The sequence below is a fragment of the Ursus maritimus genome, unplaced genomic scaffold (genome assembly GCF_017311325.1).
Source record: "Ursus maritimus isolate PB19 unplaced genomic scaffold, ASM1731132v1 scaffold_12, whole genome shotgun sequence".
NCBI lineage: Eukaryota > Metazoa > Chordata > Mammalia > Carnivora > Ursidae > Ursus > Ursus maritimus.
The window spans coordinates 47,159,799-47,182,085 of record NW_024423564.1 but is presented as its reverse complement, the minus strand read 5'-3'; the positions used below and the strand labels follow the sequence as shown (position 1 = coordinate 47,182,085).

Here is a 22,287-nt window from a genome sequence, read left to right as displayed (position 1 = left end):
TTGTGTTTTGTTTGTTTTTACTTTTCTAGTTCCCTTAGTTGTAAGATGTACAAGTGATGAGAGTGGACATCCCTGTCTTGATCCTGATCTTAGTGGGACAGCTTTATTCGATATTTTTCTTGCTTCTTGAGATAGTCCTGTATTACTATAAAATTCCCTCTTAGGACAGCTTTTGCTGCATCCCAAAGATTTAGACCATTGTGTTTTCATTTTCATTTGTCTCCATGTATTTTTTGATTTCCTCTTTGATTTCTTGGCTGACCCATTCATTGTTTAATAGCCTGTTATTTAACCTCCATGTATTTGTGCTCTTTCCAGATTTTTTCTTCTGGTTGATTTCTAGTTTCATAGTGTTGTGGTCAGAAAGGATACATGGAATGACCACCCTTTTTAAATTTGTTGAGACTTATTTTGTAGCCTAATATGTTCCATGTGCACTTGAAAAGAATGTGTATGTTCTGCTGTTTTAGGATGGACTGAAATGTAAATTGTTTTTATTCTTTTTTTTTAATTCAATTAGCCAACATATAGTACATCATTAGTTTCAGGCGTAGGGCTCAGTAATTTATCAGTTGCATATAACACCCAGTGCTCATTACATAATGTGCTATCCTTAATGGGTATCACCCAATTACCCCATCCCCCCACCCACCTCCCTTCTACCAACCCTCAGTTTCTTTCCCATAGTTAAGAGTCTCTCATGGTTTGTCTTCCTCTCTGCCTCCCATTTTCCCTCCCTTCTCCTATGATCCTCTGTGCTGTTTTTTATATTCCTCTTACAAGTGAAACCATATGATAATGTCTTTCTCTGACTGAGTTATTTCACTCGGCATAATATCCTCCAGTTCCATCCATATAAATGGTAAGATTTCATCTTTTCTGATGGCTGAGTAATATTCTATTATATATATATATATACCACATCTTCTTTATCTATTCTTCTGTCAATGGATATCTCAGCTCTTTCCATAGTTTCGCTATTGTGGACATTGCTGCTATAAACATTGGGGTGCAGATGCCCCTTCAGATCTCAATGTTTGTATCCTTTGTGGTAAATACCTACTAGTGTAATTCCTGGGTCATAGGGTAGCTCTATTTTTAACTTCTTGAGGAACCATCGTACTGTTTTCCAGAGTAGCTGTACTAGCTTGCATTCTCACCAACAGCGTAAGAGGGTTCCCCTTTCTCCACATCCTCACAAACATTTGTTGTTTCCTAACTTGTTAATTTTAGCCATTCTGACTGGTGTGAGGTGGTATTTCATGGTGGTTTTAATTTGTATTTCCCTGATCCCGAGTGATGTGGAGCAGTTTTTCATGTGTCTGTTGGCCATTTGTAGTCTTCTCTGGAGAAATGTCTGTTCATGTCTTCTGCCCATTTCTTGACTGGATTATTTGTTTTTTGGGCGCTGAGTTTGATAAATTCTTTATAGATATTGAATACTTGCCCTTTATTTGATATGTCGTTTGGAAATATCTTCTCCTTTGCTGTGAAAAAGCTTTTTTATCTTGATGAAGTACCAATAGTTCATTTTTTACTTTTATTTCCCTTGCCTTTGGAGACACTGTTAGCAAGAAGTTGCTGCAGGTGAGGTCACAGAGATTGTTTCCCTGTGTTCTTTTGATGGATTCCTGTCTCATCTATTTTGAGTTTATCTTTGTGTATGGTGAAAGAGAATGGTCCAGTTTCATTCTACATGTGGCTGTCCAATTGTCCCAACAACATTTGTTGAAGAGACTGTCTTTTTTCCATTGGATATTCTTTACTGCTTTGTCAAAGATTAGTTGACCATAGACTTGAGGGTCTATTTCTGGGTTCTCTATTCTGACAGACAGAGAGAGAACCAGTGAGAGAGGGAAAAAAGCAGGGGGAGTGGGAGAGGAAGAAGCAGGCCCCCAGCAGAGCAGGGAGCCCAATGAGGGGCTCGATCCCAGAACCCTGGGATCACACCCTGAGCTGAAGGCAGATACTTAACGACTGAGCCACCCAGGCGCCCCTGGGTTCTCTATTCTGTTCCATTGATCTATGTGTCTGTTTTTGTGCCAGTACATTACTATCTTGATGATTACAGCTTTGTAATAGAGCTTGAAGTCCGGAATTGTGGTGCCACCAGCTTTGTTTTCTTTTTCACGATTGCTTTGGTTATTTGAGGTCTTTTCTGGTTCCATACAAATTTTAGGATTATCTGTTCCAACTCTGTGAATAATGTCGATGGTATTTTTAAGAAGAAAAAAAACGCTCTGCCTCTTACTCTGATATTGAGGTAGTAAGGTTGTACATATTTACTCTATTTCTATTTAAAAGTGGAAAATGTCTAAAATATGTGATTACGTGCTCTTTAATTTCTATACTGTACTCAATTATATCTATTATAATCTTTATAAAATAACCATAATACTCATGATAACTCTGAGACAAGCAGAAAAAAATTAATTATTCTAAATATATTCCCTTTACTATGGGGAAAATATTTTTAAAATATAAGTGAAATGCTTATTCTGAGAAGCTAAAAAGATTACTCTAATTACCTGGTATATTCATTTATCTCAACATCCATCTTGTTGCCTACTCTGAACCCTGCATGCTCTCAAGCTCAGTATACACATACAAACGCACAAACACGATGCATATAAATTCATTTAATGAATTCCTTTCTAATATCCTTAAAAATGAAGCAGATGGTCCAGGAGAATAATGAAATCATGTCACTTTTCTGCTTCAGATTAGATTTGGCCCCTGGTTCAGAGCCAGTCTCAGAAGACAGTTGTTGCTGCTCACTGAGAAACTAGGTGCATTTTGTCTCCATTGATGCTCATTGCTGCACCTTGTTTTCTTCTACATACATCTAGAAAATGTGAAATAGAAGGAAGATTTGTTCTGACAACATTCATATGTTTATATCACTATAATTGCTAGAGGTGGATTGAACTCTAACTGGGTTCATGAAACAAAGTAAAACACTGAATTTATATTACTGTAAGAATTGTTTGTTCTGTGGCATCCTGTATTAGTAAGAAAAGTAAATATTCTTCATTTAAGCTTGGTGCAAAATTCCAAGGTCAGTTAACAGAAGTGCTATCAAGAGGCATTTCCATTTGAAAGGATCCATTAGTGACAGTAAAGAACAAAATCTTAGAATTTTTTTCTTCCCCATTTATTCATGTTATTATAAAAGCCTTTCCATACAAACACAATCAAATGAGACATTAAATTCTATTAACCCTTCACATATAATGATGTATCCTTTATATAGTCGTTTATATCATTCTCTTGTAGTGCACCCACCTGCTCAAGAACCATGGCCAATTGTACACTTAACAAAAATATCTAGATTATTCGTACACTGTTCTGCAACTATACCTGAGAACGAAACTAATTATCTAAAGGAGAATGTTTCTGCGACTAAAAAATGAGAAACCTATGGGATTGGCAGAAGCCCTTATCCAAGATGGGATAAGAGAGTTCCCAAAGATGATATTTAAAGGCAGTGATTGGTGAAAAATAAAATTTTTCCTATTTGTAAGCCATTGAGTTAAGTTCACTCAAGAAACTGATTTTATAAACATAAATTAAAGAAAGAACAAATAAAGGAAAAGATTATAAACACCTCAAATTATACTTTGCTTTATCAAACTGACAGTGGTTGAAAATAAACTGATAATATCTTCTATGCAAAGAAATAGTTATTCATATACAATACTCTGCATAGTATTAATTGGTACAATAATTGAGCAATTTTGTAATATAAAAGTGTTTAAATTCTTTTCACCTAGTAAATGCATAAGAACTTGTATTTGAAATTGTTTATGAAGGCATTAGTTATAATTGTGGAAAATGGCAAACATAAATTTATAGATTAGGAAAAAGATTGGTCAAATAAATTGGTAGGCGTATTCACAGCAGAGTATTTCATTATCTTCACAAAGTATGTTTCTAGGAACGTTTAATGGTATGAGAAAATGTTCATAGTTTAATGCTAAGCAGAAAAGCACAAGACAAAACAATATATTTAATTTTAATAATATACAAATATGTTGTATGTTTGTGCATGTATGTATGCGTATATATGTATGTATTTTGAGTACAACCTTAAATGGATGATAGAAAATACTCCAATATGTTTATAGTGCTGGATTTCTGGATGATAGGAATGTAGTGAATTTTATTACACTTTTCTGTATTTTCCAAATTCTTAGTAATAAATATGCTGAAGAAAATAACAAGTGAGATTTTAAGTAGCAATATTTTGATTGAGCAGAATTATGTGCCCACAATGTCTAAACAGCTCTTCTCTCATTGTTCTTATTTTTTCTCTCTGCCAGTATGCTCATTAGAAAAGTATAACTCAGATATATTTCACATGGTCTGGTGGTTAATAATGAACTTTCAAGATAATATAATTTCTATTTCTATTCTCTTTCAAATAGTCTTCAATTTACTTCCATTATCAGTTTAGGATGTCCATATTGACATATAATGCTCTCTCTTTTCTATTAGAATGGCTCCTTCTAAACAAGATATGTCCATCGTTTTCAAATGATAACCACCATATCAATTTTTCAAGACACTTCTGAAATCTTTAAGTCTTTGGGTTAAATTTTTAAGTTCAAGTAGTTTATTATATTCACTATGTGTATTGATGAAAGACATTGAAAATCATTTCTTTTCCAGCATGTTTATTTCTGAGATTGAAGGGGTAACCTATCCATTTTTTTCTTTTGGTGACATCACACATGTTGTTCTTCAGAGTATCTAATTTTATACTTTTGTTGGACAATTTTAGCTGTAACTGAAATTTTAAGTTTCAAGTTTTAAGTCTTCTTCAAACAGTTGGTAAAATCTAAGGACAAACAAAAGTTCCATCTTTGCCTCTATTCATTAATCTGTTTTTGCCTCTCTTCATTAATCTGCATGTCTGTCTTGGATTAGGAGAACAATAGCAACAACAAAAGACAGAGCTTATGCTCTAATTAAGAACTCATACTATCTCAAGAGACTGACAAGAAAACAGTTGTAATAAGTTGCCTTACTGGGCTCTGAGTTTTATAGACACTGGAGAAGAGCCACCTAACTGTTGAATGGAAGCTGAAGAAGGGGGTTGTGTTAGTTTGCTAGGGCTGCTGTAATAAAGACCCCAAATTAGATGGCTCGAACAAAAGAAATTTGTTGTCTCATAATTCTGGAGGATAGAAATACTAAATCAAGTCTTGTTAGTGTTGATTCCTTTGGAAGACTGTGAGGGATGGATCTGTTCCAGAAATGTCGCTTTGACTTACAGGTGGATGTCTTGTCCATGTCCCTTCACATCTTCTCTTTCAGTACATCTTTCTTCAAATGATCTTCTTTTTATAAGAATACCAGTCGTATTAGAGTAGGGTCCCATCCTACTCTGGTATGACTTCATCTGAACTAATTACACCTGCAGCAACCCTATTTTCAAATTCTGAGGTAGTAAAGGTTAGAACTTCAACACATGAATTTTAGGAGGATACAATTCACTTATAACAGGGATAGTAGAGGAAAATTCTGCTACGAGGATAATCCCTGATAATCTCTGACTTTCTCCTTAAAATTTCTATGTACATTTTCTTTCTTCCTTTCTTTCTTTCTTTCTTTCTTTCTTTCTTTCTTTCTTTCTTTCTTTCTTTCTTTCTGAGTTTAGTTGAAAATGATAAGGAAGAGATGATCTGGCAAGAGAGTTCAGGAGAACAGGAAATACAAAGGCACAAAAGCATGGAATGTAAGGCATGAGTGTGGTTTGGAAGGAGACTGTAGTTTTGGCAAAGGCTTATATAGTCTCAACTCAGCAATATAGGATTGATGGTGAAGGAGACAGGGAAACTGGGAAGAATTTTACATGTGTTTAGATTTGAATTTTAGAAATGTTTACTCTGGTAGCACTGTGATCTTTGTGAAGTACTCTGTCTACCAAAAGGACCCCATTATTTAAGCATGCTCTTTCACTCCAAGACCTCTCCTGCCTTTTTAAAGCCTTTTCCAATTCTCTTTGCAAAAAGTTTGCTCCTGATTTTATTCTCTTAATTTTCTCAAATCCTGTTGCCTTTCACCATTTCCTAAATAATTTAATTCAGTAAGGATTTAAACAAACAACAAAAATCCCATATATAGCATTTATTACTTCCAACATGAATAAAGATAACTATTTAAATACTCAAGATGTTTTAATTCATTGTGTAAAATTGTACTTTTAATCTCATATCGAAGACTAACAATGAAAAAAAATCTCAGAATCGTAACAAAGTAGTTCCATTTTAAAATGAGTCTGATTCTGCCATGTTAACTTTCATGAACATTTCATTTAACAATTATTAAATCTCTGAGTGCATTATCACATGCCTTTAACTTCCTTGCAAAAAGCTTCTTAAATTAATTTTTCTTTTATATTAACTCTTTTTTCAGCCTGAGGGTGACATCAAGTAGGCTTATATGTTTCATGAATCTCTTAAAATCTTTCCAATTATAAAGTAACTGCCTAGATTTATACCCAAAGCAACTTAATTGATTAAAAGATTATCACTACAAGCCCTGTTTATTTAGTTTCAGAATTGCAGCATTTGCTCGGTCCTGAAGGCACAAGTACCACCATCATCAGCATTAATTAAAATATTAATAAACATAGATAATATTAGAAGTTATCTATAGTTATGATAGAAGAATGAGCATAAAGCAGCATGAAATACCATCCAAAAATGCTGTCTTCAATCTGCTTATATCAGATTGAAAGCCTACGTCTTTTATCACATCTTGTGAAGGGCACCATATTGACATTGTGTCAACATCACAAAAGGCAAGAAATCCCTGAGATGAGACAACTATGTGGAAAATACTTTCTTACTAGCTCCTACTAAAGCTCCTAGTCAAGATGTGAAGGTTTTCACATAGATTGACTCTTTACAAAAATAAATATTGGTCATCATATGCCCAGATTTTCATTAAATAAAATATTTAATTAAATTACATCTAAATGTACTATACATATCTCTGGCTTTTCAATAAATCATGCTGAATAATTGATCTTTTCTTGGTAACTCAGTCATCATTAAGAACATAAACCATTGTCTTATACTACAGTATAAAAATATCTCAGGAGATATTAAGGTATAAAACCATCATCTGAATAATTTATTCAAGGATGAGATAAGTGATTAGGCTAAGGTTGCAACCAAACCTAATTTTCTAGTAATTAAATAGCTTGTATCTTACCATTTCCATTCTATTCTCTTATTCTGTTTCTCTATATAAACAAGTCTTCAAATCCTATTCCAGAAAGTTATTATTTTAAGTTATCACCTTATGAAAGTTAAATCTTTGAAAGTGTCCTAATGCTTAGAAATTTGTTTCTTCATACTAATCTTGGCTAGGGTTCACATCTTGCCTGAAAGCAATATTCTTCAAGAAATAGAACTGTAACAGTTTTTTTTTCTTTTTTGTTGTTTATTTAGATTTTTAAATTCTAATTAGTTAACATGTAGTGTAATATTCATTTCAGGAGTAGAATTTAGTGATTTTTCACTTACCTATAATGCCCTGTCCTCATCGTAACAAGTGCTGACCCATCACCCATTTAGACTACCCACCACCTAGCTCCCTCCATCTACCCTGTTTGTTCTCTGTTGTTGTCTCATGGTTTGCTTCCCTCTCTCTTTTCTTTTTCCTTCCTACATGTTCATCTGTTTTGTTTCTTAAATTCCACATCTGAGTGAAGTCATATGTTTTTTGTCTTTCTCTGACTGACTTATTTCATTAGCACAACACTCTAGCTCCATATGTCACAACTATATGTACATGTCTATATATGTCACAACTCCTTTATCAATTCCTCAGTTGATGGGCAGTTGAGCTCTTTCTATAGTTTGGCTATTGTTGAAAAACCCACTATGAACATCAGGGTGCATGTGCCTCTTTGAGTCTATATTTTGTATCCATTGGGTAAGTACCTAGATGGGCAATTGCTGAGTCGTTGGGTAGTTCCATTTTTAAGTGTTTGAGAAATGTCCACACTGTTTTCCAGTGCGGATGCAGCAGTTTGCATTCCCACCAAGAGAGTATAAGTGGGTTCCCCTTTCTCCATATCCACACCAACACCTGTTGCTTCCTGTGTTGTTAATTTTAGCCATTGTGACTGGAGAGAGGTGATATCCCCTTGTACTTTTGATTTGTATTTCCCTGATGATGAGTGATGTGGAGGATCGTTTCATGGGTCTGTTGGCCATCTGGATGTCTTTTTCAGAAAAAAGTCTATTCATGCTTTTTTCCATTTTTAAACTGTAGTATTTGTTTTTTGAGTGTTCATTTTATAAGTTCTTTATATACTGTAACAGTTTTTTAAAGAATTAGAACCTTTCCCTGAACTTGAGCTATTTTTAATCAGTCTTCAAGTTTGCTTTCTACTGTCTTCTATAGCTATATTTATATATTTACGTAAATCAGTAGATAAAAATTCCAAGACAGGATGTGTGGTCAGAAAAGAAATGAAGTATTAAAATATTGTTATTCATCTATGTGATACAATAAGGAGAAATTTTGAGTAAGCCTATATATGCCATTACTTATTACAAATCTCTCAAGAGATTTTTTTTCAGATTGAGTCTATAATCTTTAGGTTGATGTTCTTTAGGGTAGTGTTAAGATGATAATATAAACAGTAAGGAGAAAGAAGACAAGGAAAGCAGCCTTATTTATAGTCTGGAACAGCCAGAGAAGACTTTATAAAGAAAAATTTGACCTCCCATGAGTGATCCAGACTCAAGTGCTGCGGATTTTTTTCTAACAGTACACACTGACTAGTAGGCAAGGACATAAATAAAGAGTAAAACAAAATATTCCATTTATTATTCCAAAAAATTCCAATTCACAGATTTTTGTAACGTCTGGTACTGTGATGTTTTAAGATCTGCAAATAAATTATAATAGCCAACAAATAAAATCATTCAAGATGATTTAAAGAGATGTAAACATGTTACCATAGATTGGTTGGTGACTTTAGATGAAGAAAATGGATAAGGGACATTCAACATTGAGAGTGGTATAAGCTAGAGCATAGAATTGGAAATGTATGCTTGTAGGAGTAAAATAGCTGAAAAGTTTGGTTGAAGACAGCTTGAATGTCAAGCTAAAGAATCTTGTAGATGAGCCTTTCCTAAAATGTGTGGTTCAGAATACTGAATCCTAATTATAGTGATAAACTTAAAGTTTTTAACTTTTTAATTTTTAAAAAAGTGGTTTAGGAAACACTGGTTTGAACAAAGATAAGCATAATCCTTTATCACAAGACCTCTCTGAGCCCTTAATATGCTAATTCACACTGCTTATTTCTTGGAGGAAAATACAACCCAGGACTGGGAAACATTGCTGTTGAAAATGTAGATGCAGTGAAGCTTCTAGAACTAGGGAATGGACATACATTTTAGAAAATTAATTAAGATATTTAGTGTAAATGTCAATATATAAAATGATAAAGCACTAATATTTTTTTGTATAGCAATTATCATAATGTACAATTACAGATTTATTTGAAAACCTTTTATTTAATATTCATCTCCCTCACAATCCAATGAATTCATTAGAGCAGTGACCGGAGTTCTTTTAAGTTCTTTTCGCTGGTATTTCCTAGCCTATAGCCTAGTACCTAGCCCATTGTAGACACTTAATAAATATTTATTGAATAAATGATTACAGAGGAAAGATGTCTGGAAATAGTATACTTTCATTCAGTATTAATTTCAGCAATATTCCTAGGAGATGGCAAGGGTCTGAACTAGATTGAGTACATGGTAAAGAAAGGAAGAGGAAGATGAGAAATGTTTAATATAGAAAAAAAAAGAGAGGAACAATAAAAGATGACTCCAAGGTACAGAATTGAGAGAATGAAAACACAACTAATCAAAACAAGAAATCCAGAAATAGAGCAGTGTCTGGTACAGAGTAGGAACTTAATAAATATTTCCAAATTCTGCTTTAGACAAGTAGAGTGTTAGTTAAAAATTGGTAGTTCATTAAGCAGTTAGGAACTACATCAGGGATAATGGTTTATATTAGAAATCATTCATAGAAACTCTTTGAAATCTCTTTGAAGTCAGTAGATGAAAATTCCTGGGAAGAATGTGCAGAGAGAGAACGGAGCATTGCTGTTCTTAAAATAAGTAACTTGTCTAAAAGCAGAACTTAGAAATATTTAATAAACTCCTACTTGGTACCAGGTATCATGCTTTCTTTCTTGATTTCTTGTTTTGATTGCTGGTGTGATATCAGCATTAAAGACCATAAAGGGTTTGTCCCAATACCAGTCCATCGATCTTCACAAAGATAAACTGGTTTGCTTGTATGGATAGCAAATCAAACCATGTGTAACAGTTGCAGGCTTTCAAATATTGTAATGATAAAATGAAAACAAACCTATGAAATTGGAGTATTTTTGAAATATAATTATTTCAACAGTCAAAAAACAAAGAAAGAAGCCTTAAATGTTCCACTTAGAGTCCTAGAATCACCATGTATGTTGTCTGGATAAGGAGGTTTCAGAGACATACTTGAGGTTAGGTAATGGCTTTAAAGATGTTTCTTGAAGTAGGACATGGAGAGAGCTTGGCAGGTTTTCATATCCCTGTGGCACACTTAGTGAAGCAAAGGGTTTCTCAGCAAATAAATTAGAAACATTTGTCATTTGAAAAATGTAAGACCGTGCCAACTAATGAAAACAGCCAGAGTATTTATCACAAATCTTGGAAAGATCGTACTTTCTTTTGTCTTTTTGTCTTTCCAGGTATGGAATATTAGGTAAGGATAACATGGACAAACATGGGTCTAAAATCCTAGGGAATGCAGTAGTATTGAAATTCAGGTGTTTTGATACACATATTCTTATTATTTGAGTCAACTACCACAGGCGTAATTCTTAAGTGGTTGCAAAAATCTTTCACTTAATCAATAGAGAAGGATTTGAAGAATGTAGCAAGATGAATCTTTTTGTTACTTCACCTTGGTTAGTCCAGGTTAGCAAGCCCTGCTGTATAAATGCATTTTGCTCTGGGAGAGTGTTGAAAGGGAGGCTATTGACTGCACACTGTGGCAAAGAAAAAGAAAAATCCTCTTTAGCAATTCAATTTAGATTAAAAATGTATATATTTTCAGGAAAGAAGAGAATCCATGCAGTGCCCTGAGAATCTAGAAAAGGATTCTCTTATCTTACATTTCAAGGAATTTACTGGTAGGGCTTTAACAGAAAGAGATGAATACCTGTTTACCTATTTTCCTCTTGTCTTTTAAATCCCTTTGAAAAACTGAAAATCTAAGAATTACTTTTTTGGATGTGTGCCAAGGATCCATGTTAACACGGGAAGTCAGATTACTTTTGAGTCAAAGTCCAAACACTGGATGCGAAGCTACACGCCCCTCTATGGTATACCGGGCACTGGTCATGTTTTGGAGAAAAACAAACATGCTCTTCTGTATAGCATGTATGTAACCTACTCATTCTTGTGTTTTGTGTTCTACCCAATTCCTGAAACACTTTCTCCATTCTACCTTTCTACATTTCCATTCCTTTGACATTCAAAGAAGTCTTTAAAACTGATTGCTAGATATTTCCCTCACTGCTACTCTTCATTCCGTTTTGCACCTACGAAATATTTTATGTCTAAATCACTGTCAAGCATGTGCATGTGTGCATGCCTATGTGCATGCATGTGTGTGTGTGTGATAGAACTGCTGATAAATTCATGTCTTTGTAAATTCTCATATGCTAACCTACATACATGGCTGTTAATGTAATACAGAATCTGCTAAAGTAAAAAAAAATCAATGGTTTCGGAGTAAAAAGATATGATATCCAATTTCAGGTATACTAATTATTCTGGTGTGACCTTATATATATCACAGACTCACTAAACTTTGGTTTGCTACTAAAATATGGAAAACAATATATGAATACCTATTTCTTGTAAAAAAAGCAAGATGATAGATTGCAAATTGGTTTGAAATTTTCAAAAATCTGTATAAACAGAAGTCATTATAATCATGTTTAGCTCCTATATTCATTAATAGTTAATATTTTTAAAGTACTCTAAATCAGATACTAGACAAGTGGCTGGAAATATACATTGCTGTACAGGCTAGACATGGTCCATGTCTTCACAGAGCTTTCAGTCTAGTGGACAAGCTTGATATTGAGTACGTTACTGAAATGTAATCAAAGGGAATTGCAGCATATAGCTGGAACACGTTCTCAAGAATCACAGCCTGCTTTGTTGAATAGGAAGAGCTATTTTCCCTTAAAGTAATTTTTTTTAAAAGGCAAGGGAAATTGTCTTATATAGAGGCAGCCCTATTTCTGTGGGCCCTAGGAAAAAAAGAAAATTTAGTCTTAGGAATGCAAAAGAAATCATGAATACAAATAGCACAGAAAGCAATCAGAAGAGTGGTACCTACCTGGCCAGGCTGCAAAGGGAGCTCGGTGTGAGTGTGGAAGGTAGGAATCAGACCTCAAGACTGTATTATACTTGGCAGGCCACAGTAAAAATTTTGGACTTCGCCCGGAGGGCAGAGAGGAGTCATTGAAGTATTTGCAGCAAGAGGGTGACATACTATTTGTGTTTTATAAGGTCACTGCAGCTGTACTGTGTTAGAAGAACAACAGACAAGTATAAATGCAAGAGATAATAGTTCGAGCTAGGTTGCTGGGCACTTGAAATGAAGAAAAATAGGCTTCATTGAGGAAATATTCCAGCTATTTAATCATTAATACTTGGTGATTGTTAGGGATGTGGAGTGTGGGAATTAGAGGAGTCAAGGACAATGCCAAAGTTTCTGTCTTGAGAAACTGGGTGAATGGTGTTGCTGTTCACTGAGATGGAGAACATAGGAGGAGGAGGAGGCTTGGGCAGAGCAGTAATTGCTAAGACTGAGTGAATGCTTAAAACCTGAAAAAACAATTGTAAGTGCTTTGTATGCACTCTGTTATTTGGCAGATGACTAAATATAGGGATAAAATAATGTACCAACTCACACAGCCAGAGTCCAAGCTCTTGACCATGATGATGTGCTCTGTACCTTTCAAGAGCGTCACATCAATTTTGAACACGTTATGTTTGAGATGCTCTTAAAACATAAAGTGGAAATGATGAGGGAAATAAATCTGAGTAGAGATAAAAGAAATTTTACAGCCAGCTATTATCAAAGTTAAATGAAGTCGGGTGAATGAAGATTGTAAAGGGAGGGAATGTATAGTTAAAAAGGCAACAAGCCTGGGGCAGGGGCAGGGGCGAGGACCATATCTAATATTATAAATCTCAGTGTTCAGTAAAGAGGATGGCACCTTCTTGAAAGACTGAAATGGAAGAACCAAAGTGGAAGAATAAATGTCAGAAGAGTATGATGTCAGGGGAGCCAAAGAATGTTTCCAAAAAAAGGATGTAGTCCTCTAATGCTCCTAATAGGTAGGGTAAGAAGAAAGGAAAAGTATGAATTATTTTAAACATGGAAGTTAATCTCTCACCTTCCTTATTTATCTATTCTTAAAATGCAGATTATTCCACTAAACTAAAAGGAACTTTAAAATACATATACTCAGAGCACCTGGGTGGCCCAGTCGATTAAGCATCCAGCTCTTGATTTCTGTTCAGGTCATGATCTCAGGGTCATAAGATGAGCCCTGCGTCAGGTTCTGCACTTAGTGGAATATGCTTCTCTTCCTCTCCCTCTGCCCCTTCCGGAATACTGTCTCTCTTTCTCCCTTTCTCAAATAAATAAGTCTTTAAAAATAAATAAATAAAAATAAAATACACATAATCATATGGACAGAGAAAATAGAAGAGAAGGCATCAGGAAATAAGAAATTTCAATGAATTTTGAGATGAAAGAGAAGGAATATGTAGTTAATATCATCTACATACAAAATACAGTTAGCTACAATATAGTATGAAAATTGATTTACTGCACAGACCTCCTTATAGTCTTGGAGACAACAGGTACCAGGCAAGAAACTGAAGATACTTAGTACTGAAAACAGGAAAATTGACTGAAATACTCTCTATATAAAGCTACATAGCTATGCCCCAGGCAGAAGACCAGAATATTCTTTGGCTTGCTGCCAGATCATCCTGCAATGAAACCTATCATGCATATAAAACTTCCAATTAGCATCCTAGAGCTTTACTCTTCAATTCTGAAGGACAGTCAGGGATCACCAGATATTTGTGGAAAACCCCTATTATGAAAGATAAAGATCGAAAGAAACACAGCAAATAGAACTTAGAAATAATGCAAAGAGCAGGGGGACAAAGACAAAAAGCCTATAGTTAATATCTTCTGAGAGAAATGAAAATGATATGGCACCCTCAAAAACAAACAGGTTACTATATAAAAGGAGCATTCAGGAAGCAACAAATAACTTTTGACAGTAAAAATATGCCCCAGATAAAAGATAATACAGCAGATGAGTTTAGAAGATCAAGTTGAGAAAATCTCCCAGAAAATAGAATAACAAGACAAAGACACAGAAATTACAAAAGAAAAAAATAATTGAATTACAGGATACATCTAGGAGATAGGTCCTACACCAGCTAATTGAGATTGCAGAAAAAGAGAAAATAAAAACAATGTAGAGGAGACAATTACCAATTATATAATGACAGAAAATTTAACAAAATTAAAAGATAAGTGCTTCCAAAGTGTAAGAGTCTGTCAAGTACCCACTACAAAGGATTAAAAAACATGCATCAAAGCACATTACCATGAAGTTTCAAAAGACTGAAGACAACATAAAAATTCTAAGATGTTCTGGTGGAAGGGAAGGTGAGTATAACACAGGATTTTGAATAGTGATAGAACTTGATTTCCTGGCAACAACTTTAAAAGTTAGAAAATAATAAATTAAAAATGCCTTCAATTTTATGAAGGGAAATTAATTCTGACCCGGAAATATATATCCAGTCAAATTTTCACTTGTTTGTGGGTGAAATGAAACCATGTTCGGAGATTCATGTACCAGAGATCCTTTCTCAGTCAATTACTAGATGTTATATTCCACCTTGGATGTTGTATTCCAATAAGTCCATAAAGAAAAGACATGGGATTCAGAAAATAGAAGATGTAACACAAAAAAGAAATGGAAAATTCACAGAATAATAGTGAAGAGAGATTTTAGGATAACAGTTCCAGACAGGAACAAGAAAATACAGTGTTCCTGAAGGATTATTCCAGGGGGAAAATGACAGATTATACTCATTTGACTCTACCAAGAGGAAATAGAGAATTGAATTAGTGAAAGGTACATAGAAAAATAAAGCAAAGAAAAAATAAGAAAATAAAGAAGCAAAAAAAATGCACAATAAATAAAATGTGATTGAATTATAATAGTATATAGTTATAATAAAATAAATACTATTAATTTAAAACAAAATTCCTCTCTCTATATTTTTGCTTGGTTAGAAGTGTGTTGGAATTTGTTAGCGGGAAGTTAAACCACATTACATGCTAGAAACCTGTAATTGAAAAATGAAGGAGTAGCGTTATAATCAAGTTATTTAGAAATTTAAGATGAAGAAAAGCTCAAAAATTGAAAGTTATTCGATGTAGGGAGCATAAATCAGGATTAGAAGGAGTTATGATTGAGAGATAGTCCAGAAATGAGATACCAAAGTTATCAATGGGTGCAGAAGAATGTTCAAGAAATGGTAAATGAATGGCATGAGAGAGGAAGATGTTACCACTAGATGATGAGACCATCAAAGGAAGACGTGTTTTACAGGAGGAGAGAAGAATAATAGTTTTTAGAGAGCAAGGGGGATAACAATTCCACTTTCCAGCCCTGAAGTGTTTAAGGGGTGAGGATGTCAGCATGCTCCACTTTTAAAGGCTACAAGTGATTCAAGTTTTAGTTGAGACTGAGGGAGCATTTGGTGAAGAGGACAAGACTCAATGGGATTATCAATCATGGTATAAGGCACGTTCTCAGAGTTCAGAGGGAATAGAGAAGAGAGAAATTAGGTCAGGGGAAAACTTCAGTACATTGTGGAGATGAGAGAAGGGACAGAAAAGATGACCAGAAGAGCCTACATCTTGGGGCAGTGAAAAGGAAAACAGTCTTAAGTGAGCTGAATTCCAAAAGTCTTAGTGGACAGTGGACCCTCTGGCCAAATGGTTTAGGCGCAAGCCTGGATATTCTTTTTCCTCTTATTTTATATTTGAAAATTTACAGTGGCAGCAACAGACAGGTATCTAGAAATAGTTACATGGTTCAACACAATAGGGTGAGTGCTAGGCACTGGACAACACAGGCATGAACAGTTGAATGCACATTCATCTGTGGGTCAGAGAGGCAGACAGGGCATGACATTACAGCTGTGTGGTTGATGTGACTACTAGGGACTCAAATTAAAACCTGGGAATCTGGGAAGCTTTTCAGACACCTCTCTGTCCCCCAGGCTCCCCTCCCCCTCTCATTTAATCCAACACCAAAACACATTGGATTCCTCTTCTTAAATATCTTTCCAATCCATCACTTCTTTCCATCCTTACTGTTACTGTCATAGTCTAAGCCATCATCACTTACCTTACAACTATAATAACTTCCACAAACATTTACTAGGTGCCTAATATGTGTCAGATATTTACTAGATGCATCTACTGGCTGCCTAATGTATGGTAGGTCCCAGGTAGAGACAGGAAAGGCACCAACGGATAATCAGGGATTTCAAGTAAGGTCAGGTAAAATAACAGTTACAAAACCTTGTGATTCAGGCTCTTAGAATGTGAAGTGTAGGAGTTCAAGAGATAGAAAGTAATGAAGAAGAAAGGTCATCTTTTTAATGTTTTTGGTTGGTCTTCTACAGAATACCAAGTGCAAATAACCATCTGTAAGGGCTGACTCATGAACCTGTCCTCAAAATATTATGTTATTAATTTTGGAAGTTAAAGAAAGGGTAAGGATGGCTTGGGCTGAATGTGCAACATCTCTTAAACATTTTCTACTCATTTCCCACCAAATTTGATTTAACCTAAGCAATTTAAAAGCAAAATGCTATGTTGTTTTTATAAACTAACACTACTTTCTGGTAATAAACTTAAGTTGGTAAGTCATATAAATCAACCAAAAAAGTTCATGTTTCAAATTAATGCTCATTTGGTACTACTCCGTAGCTGAGAAACTATATTGTATCTGTGAATTTAAAAATGAATAAGACAAGATCCTTTCTTCAAAGAACTTACCTAGGGGGGAAATAGAACATGTAATTGGGAAGCAATGTGGTTAGTGCTCTGGGAACTCAGAGGAAGACTCTAGTCGTTCTAACTGGAGACACATTCACAGAGGTACTGACCTTTAGTTAGAATGAGAAGTTTTTCAAATTGTCAACAGTTGATGGTGGTTGGGAGGGAGGGAGGAGAGCCCTAAATATATTCATTTAATCATTCATGAATTCATTTTTTATTTGTTTGTATTTTTGTATTTTTGTTGTTTTTAGTTTCAAGTTTTTATTTAAATTCCAGTTAGTTAACACACAGTGTGATATTAGTTTCAGGTGTAGACTTTAGTGATTTATCACTTATATATGACACCCAGGGCTCATCACAACCAGTGCCCTCCTTAATACCTATCATTCATTTAACCCATCTCCCCATCCACCTCTCCTCCAGCAACCCTCAGTTTGTTCTCTGTAATTAAGAGTCTGTTTCCTGGTTTGCCTCTCTCTTTTTCCCCCATGTTCATTTGTTTTGTTTCTTAAATTCCACATATGAGTGAAATCATATGGTATTTGTCTGTCTCTGACTGACTTATTTCACTTAACATAGTAGTCTCTAGCTCCATCCGTGTCTTTGCAAATGGCAAGATTTCATTCTTTTTGATGGCTGAGTAATATTCCACTGTATATATACACAACACATTTTCTTTGTTCCTCAGTCAGTGGACATTTGGGCTCATTCCATAATTTGGCTATTATTGATGATGCTGCTACAAACATTAGGGTGCATTTATCCCTTCAAATTAGTCTTTTTTATCCTTTGGGTAAATACATAGTAATACAATTGCTGGGTTGTAGGTTGGTTCTATTTTTAATTTTTTGAGGAACATCCATACTGTTTTCCAGAGTGGCTGCACCAGTTTGCATTCCCACCAATGGGGTAGGAGGGTTCCCCTTTCTCCTCATTCTCACCAACACCTATTGTTTTCTGTGTTGTTAATTTTAGTCATTCTGACTGGTGGGAGGTGATATCTCATTGTAGTTTTGATTTGTATTTCCCTGATGATGAGTGATGGGCATCTTTTCATGTCTGTTAGCCATCTGGCTATCTTCTTTGGAAAAATATCTATTCATGTCTTCTGCCCATTTTTTAACTGGATTATTTGTTTTTTGGTTGTTGAGTTTTATAAGTTCTTTATAGATTTTGGATACTAACCCTTTATCAGATATGTCACTTACAAATATCTTCTCCCATTCTGTCGGCCTGATTTTTAGTTTTGTTGATTGTTTCCTTTGCTGTGCAGAAGCTTTTTATTTTGATGAAGTCCTAATAGTTTATTTTTGCTTTTGTTTCCCTTGCCTCTGGAGATCTGTCTAGTAAGAAGTTTCTACCACCAACATCAAAGAGATTACTGCCTCTGTTCTCCTCTAGGATTTTAATGGTTTCCTGTCTCACACTTAGGTCTTTCATCCGTTGGAATATATTTTTGTGTATTGTTCAGGAAAGTGGTCCAGTTTCATTCTTTATCATGAAGCCGTCCAGTTTTCCGAACACCATTTGTTGAAGGGACTATCTTTTTTCCATTGGATATTCTTTCTGCTTTTTTGAAGATTAATTGACCATATAGTGTGAGTCCATTTCTGGGTTTTGCATTCTGTCCCATTCATCTATGGGTCTGTTTCTGTGCCAGTACCACACTGTCTTGATCACCACAGCTTTGTAATATAACTTAAAGTCTGGAATTGTGATGCCTCCAGCTTTGCTTTTTCTTTTTCAAGATTGCTTTGGCTATTTGGGGTCTTTTGTGGTTCCATAAAATTCCTTTGTTCATTCTACATTTGTTATTAAATATTTGCTGCATGTTGAGCACCAAGACAAATGCAAAATGAATAGAACACGGTTCCTACTCTCAAGAGCCTTATAGTCTAGAAGAATAACATGAAAATCAATAGATTTAGTAAAGTGCTGTAAGTGACATGGTACAAGCCTGTGTAAGATTTCATGACAGTTGGTCAGTTTAACCTAGACAAAGATGTTACAGGAATTTCTACCATGATTATAAGTTGTTTTCTCCCATTAAGGTCATAAGATTCATAAAGATAGGTTCTCATTTGGAAGCAAAAAACCAATCCATCTCTAATCTGTAGCTCCAATAGAATAGAAGCTTCATGAAAACAGGGAATTTGTTCAATTCATCACTGTATCCCAGTACTAGATCAGTGCCTGGAACATAGTGATTATTCAGTAAATATATGTTAATTAATGGAATGAATTTGTGGGTCAAAAGAGGTCATCATAAACCTTAGGGGTGAAACTTGAATACCAACAAATTCCAAATATTTCTGTTCTGCAGTGTAATTTAGTAAAATTTAAAAACATATAGATTTGTGTGTCAAGTGAGAATGTAAACATAGTAATTGCATTGCCCTGAGTCAGGATTGTAATCTGGCTAGATTCTGCCATTCCAAAACTGTGTGATGATGGGAAATCTCTTAACCTCTCTGACTTCTGTTTCTTTGTTTGTTAAATGGGAATGAAACCTATCTCACATACCTTGCAGGGCTATTCAAGTATTAAGTGATATAATGCATGTACATGTCCTATATAAACTTCAAACCATTATATAATTATAAAATATATACCAAAATTAAATTTCTAAGGCTTTAATATTATAGGAATGCCCTCCAAAGTCAGTCAATTAAGCAGTTTTTTTTTCCTGTTTTTTTTTTTTTTTCTTCAGTGCAGTGCCTGGAGATGACCACCAAACGGAAAATCATCGGCCGACTGGTGCCGTGCCGATGTTTCCGAGGTGAAGAAGAAATCATCTCAGTTTTAGACTACTCCCACTGCAGTCTTCAGCAGGTGCCAAAGGAGGTCTTTAACTTTGAGCGGACGTTAGAGGAACTTTATCTAGATGCCAATCAAATTGAAGAGCTACCCAAGGTAATCTTTGACAACCTAAAATATACACTGTAGATGAGTATTTCATAATATCCGAAGACTTGGCATAATGATAATGTTAACAATAGCCTTCTCTCTGGACAATTGGCAAGTTGTTCAAACTGATATAACTTTCCCCAATATTCTTGTTGGTACCTTTTAATACCACTTCATTTGTAACTTAATGTGATATATTAATGACCAGTTGAACTCCACGGACATCATCATTTTATGAATTATACCTTATTTTATTTGTTTTTTTAAAGATTTTATTTTCATTTATTTGAGAGAGAAGGAGAGTGCGAGAGAGAGCACAAGCAGGGGGAGAGGCAGAGGGACAAGCAGACTCCTTGCTGAGTGGAGAGCCTGATGCAGGGCTCTATCCCAGGAGCCTGGGATCATGACCTGAGCCAAAGGCAGACGCTTAATCGATTGAGCCACCCAGATGCCCCTGAATTACGCCTTATTTTAATTTAAAATGGCCTCCATGAAAATACAGATTGAGATCAATATCAATGTGTTGAGATCAATAGCTTATGTTTGGAAAAGAAAGGAAAGATATGACCCTCTATTCCAGAAGTGAAATTTTTATGTTGTAGGATAAGGAAACATTGTTTTAAAACCTTGAAATATATGTTCCAAGTCTAAGAAGTACTTTTACACACACACACACAGTTAATACTATTATGAAAAACATGCTATTATTTCTGGAATTTGGAATCTTTGATTATTACAGACATCACTGAATATATGGCATACAAGTATAAGCAGAGTATAGCTAAAAATTTAACTAATATAGAACTTTGCACACACACTGCCATTATGACATTGTGCTGTGCAAAGAAAATATCTCCTGCCTCCTGTTCTCCACTGCAGAAAAGATTGGATGATTAAAGATTAGCTAACACAGACTAAGGCCACACAGCAGAGAGGCTCAAAATCTAAACCACCATATATTAATGATCATCTAGATAAGTGACTCACATTAAGTAGCTGGTATAGCATTTACCTGTGAAGGATTTACATAATGACTCAGAGGGAAAAAATGTCTTGCAATACATTTCTATTGCTTATGCTAAAAAAAATGCATATTAAATACCCAGGAACCAGGAAAGGAAACTTCCATAATAAAAACTCACTTCATTATCAAATTCTGAGTATAATGTGCTGATCAAACCAAATCATGAATAATTGTTTTCACTTAGGATTATAAATTATGGTATTAATATAATACTTTAGAGGCAGGAATTATTTAATATGTACTTCAAAACCAATATACTTCATTTTTGACAACCAAAGTATATAGCGCCGTCTTGGATTTTGGATCAGGAGGTCTGGGTGAGGCTTAAAAAGAGTTTTAACTGTATGGAGTGCCGTGTAGATGCATATCAAGTAGAGGCTGGCTTGAAATGGGCTGTTTCTCCCAAAGGCTATGAACTTCTGGAGGGCAGAGTTGGCATCTTATTCATCTCTGCCTCCCTGTACACATGGTGATGTTCACATAATGGGTATTCAGTCTCTTTCTTGTCACTGCCAGTGGAACAATGCAGAGAATTTCATGTACTACAGGACTTGATTAGCAAAATGACATAAACATTAAACAACTCATAAATGTGACATTTAGCTCTAATTTAGAAAAATAAGTATTTTTTTAGAGCAGTCCCATCTAAGATTGCCAGATAAATAAGGGACATCCATTGAAATTTGAATTTTAAACTAAAAACTGGAATATTTTTGGTATAATTATGCCCCCAAAATGCATTTGATATACTTATACTAAAAAAAAAAATGGTTATTTAACTTGGCATCCTGTATTTTTATTTGCTGAATCTTGAGAGCCCTAAGCCAATCTAGTTATTTAAAGTCTTTTTCTAGATCCATGCAACAGATTCTGTAAGAAAAATAGCAAAAACATGGTTTATCAATCAAGTGTTTATTTAATATCTATATTACTACACGGTGTTTGAGGCCTTAGGAGGGTACAAGAGAAATCAATCTCAATTCTTACTCTCAAGGATCTAACCACCTAATCACAGAGAAAACTGAAGCATTAGAGACCAAAATGATAATGTGTAATCAGAGCCAAAGAGCCAAATACCATTGAAGAGAAAAGTTTCATTCTTGCAGGGGGTCCAGGAAGGCTTGACC

The 22,287-nt window shown here is 34.8% G+C and overlaps 1 protein-coding gene across 2 annotated transcripts in view; it reads left to right on the top strand.

Moving 5' to 3' along the window:
• LRRC7 (leucine rich repeat containing 7) overlaps positions 1-22,287 on the top strand; it is a 391,349-nt gene that overhangs the window by 57,258 nt on the left and 311,804 nt on the right. For both annotated transcript variants that reach the window (XM_040627144.1, XM_008690729.2), the window contains exon 2: positions 19,940-20,142. In XM_040627144.1, the coding sequence (XP_040483078.1) occupies positions 19,940-20,142 (203 nt within the window). The remainder of the gene's footprint in view (positions 1-19,939; positions 20,143-22,287) is intronic.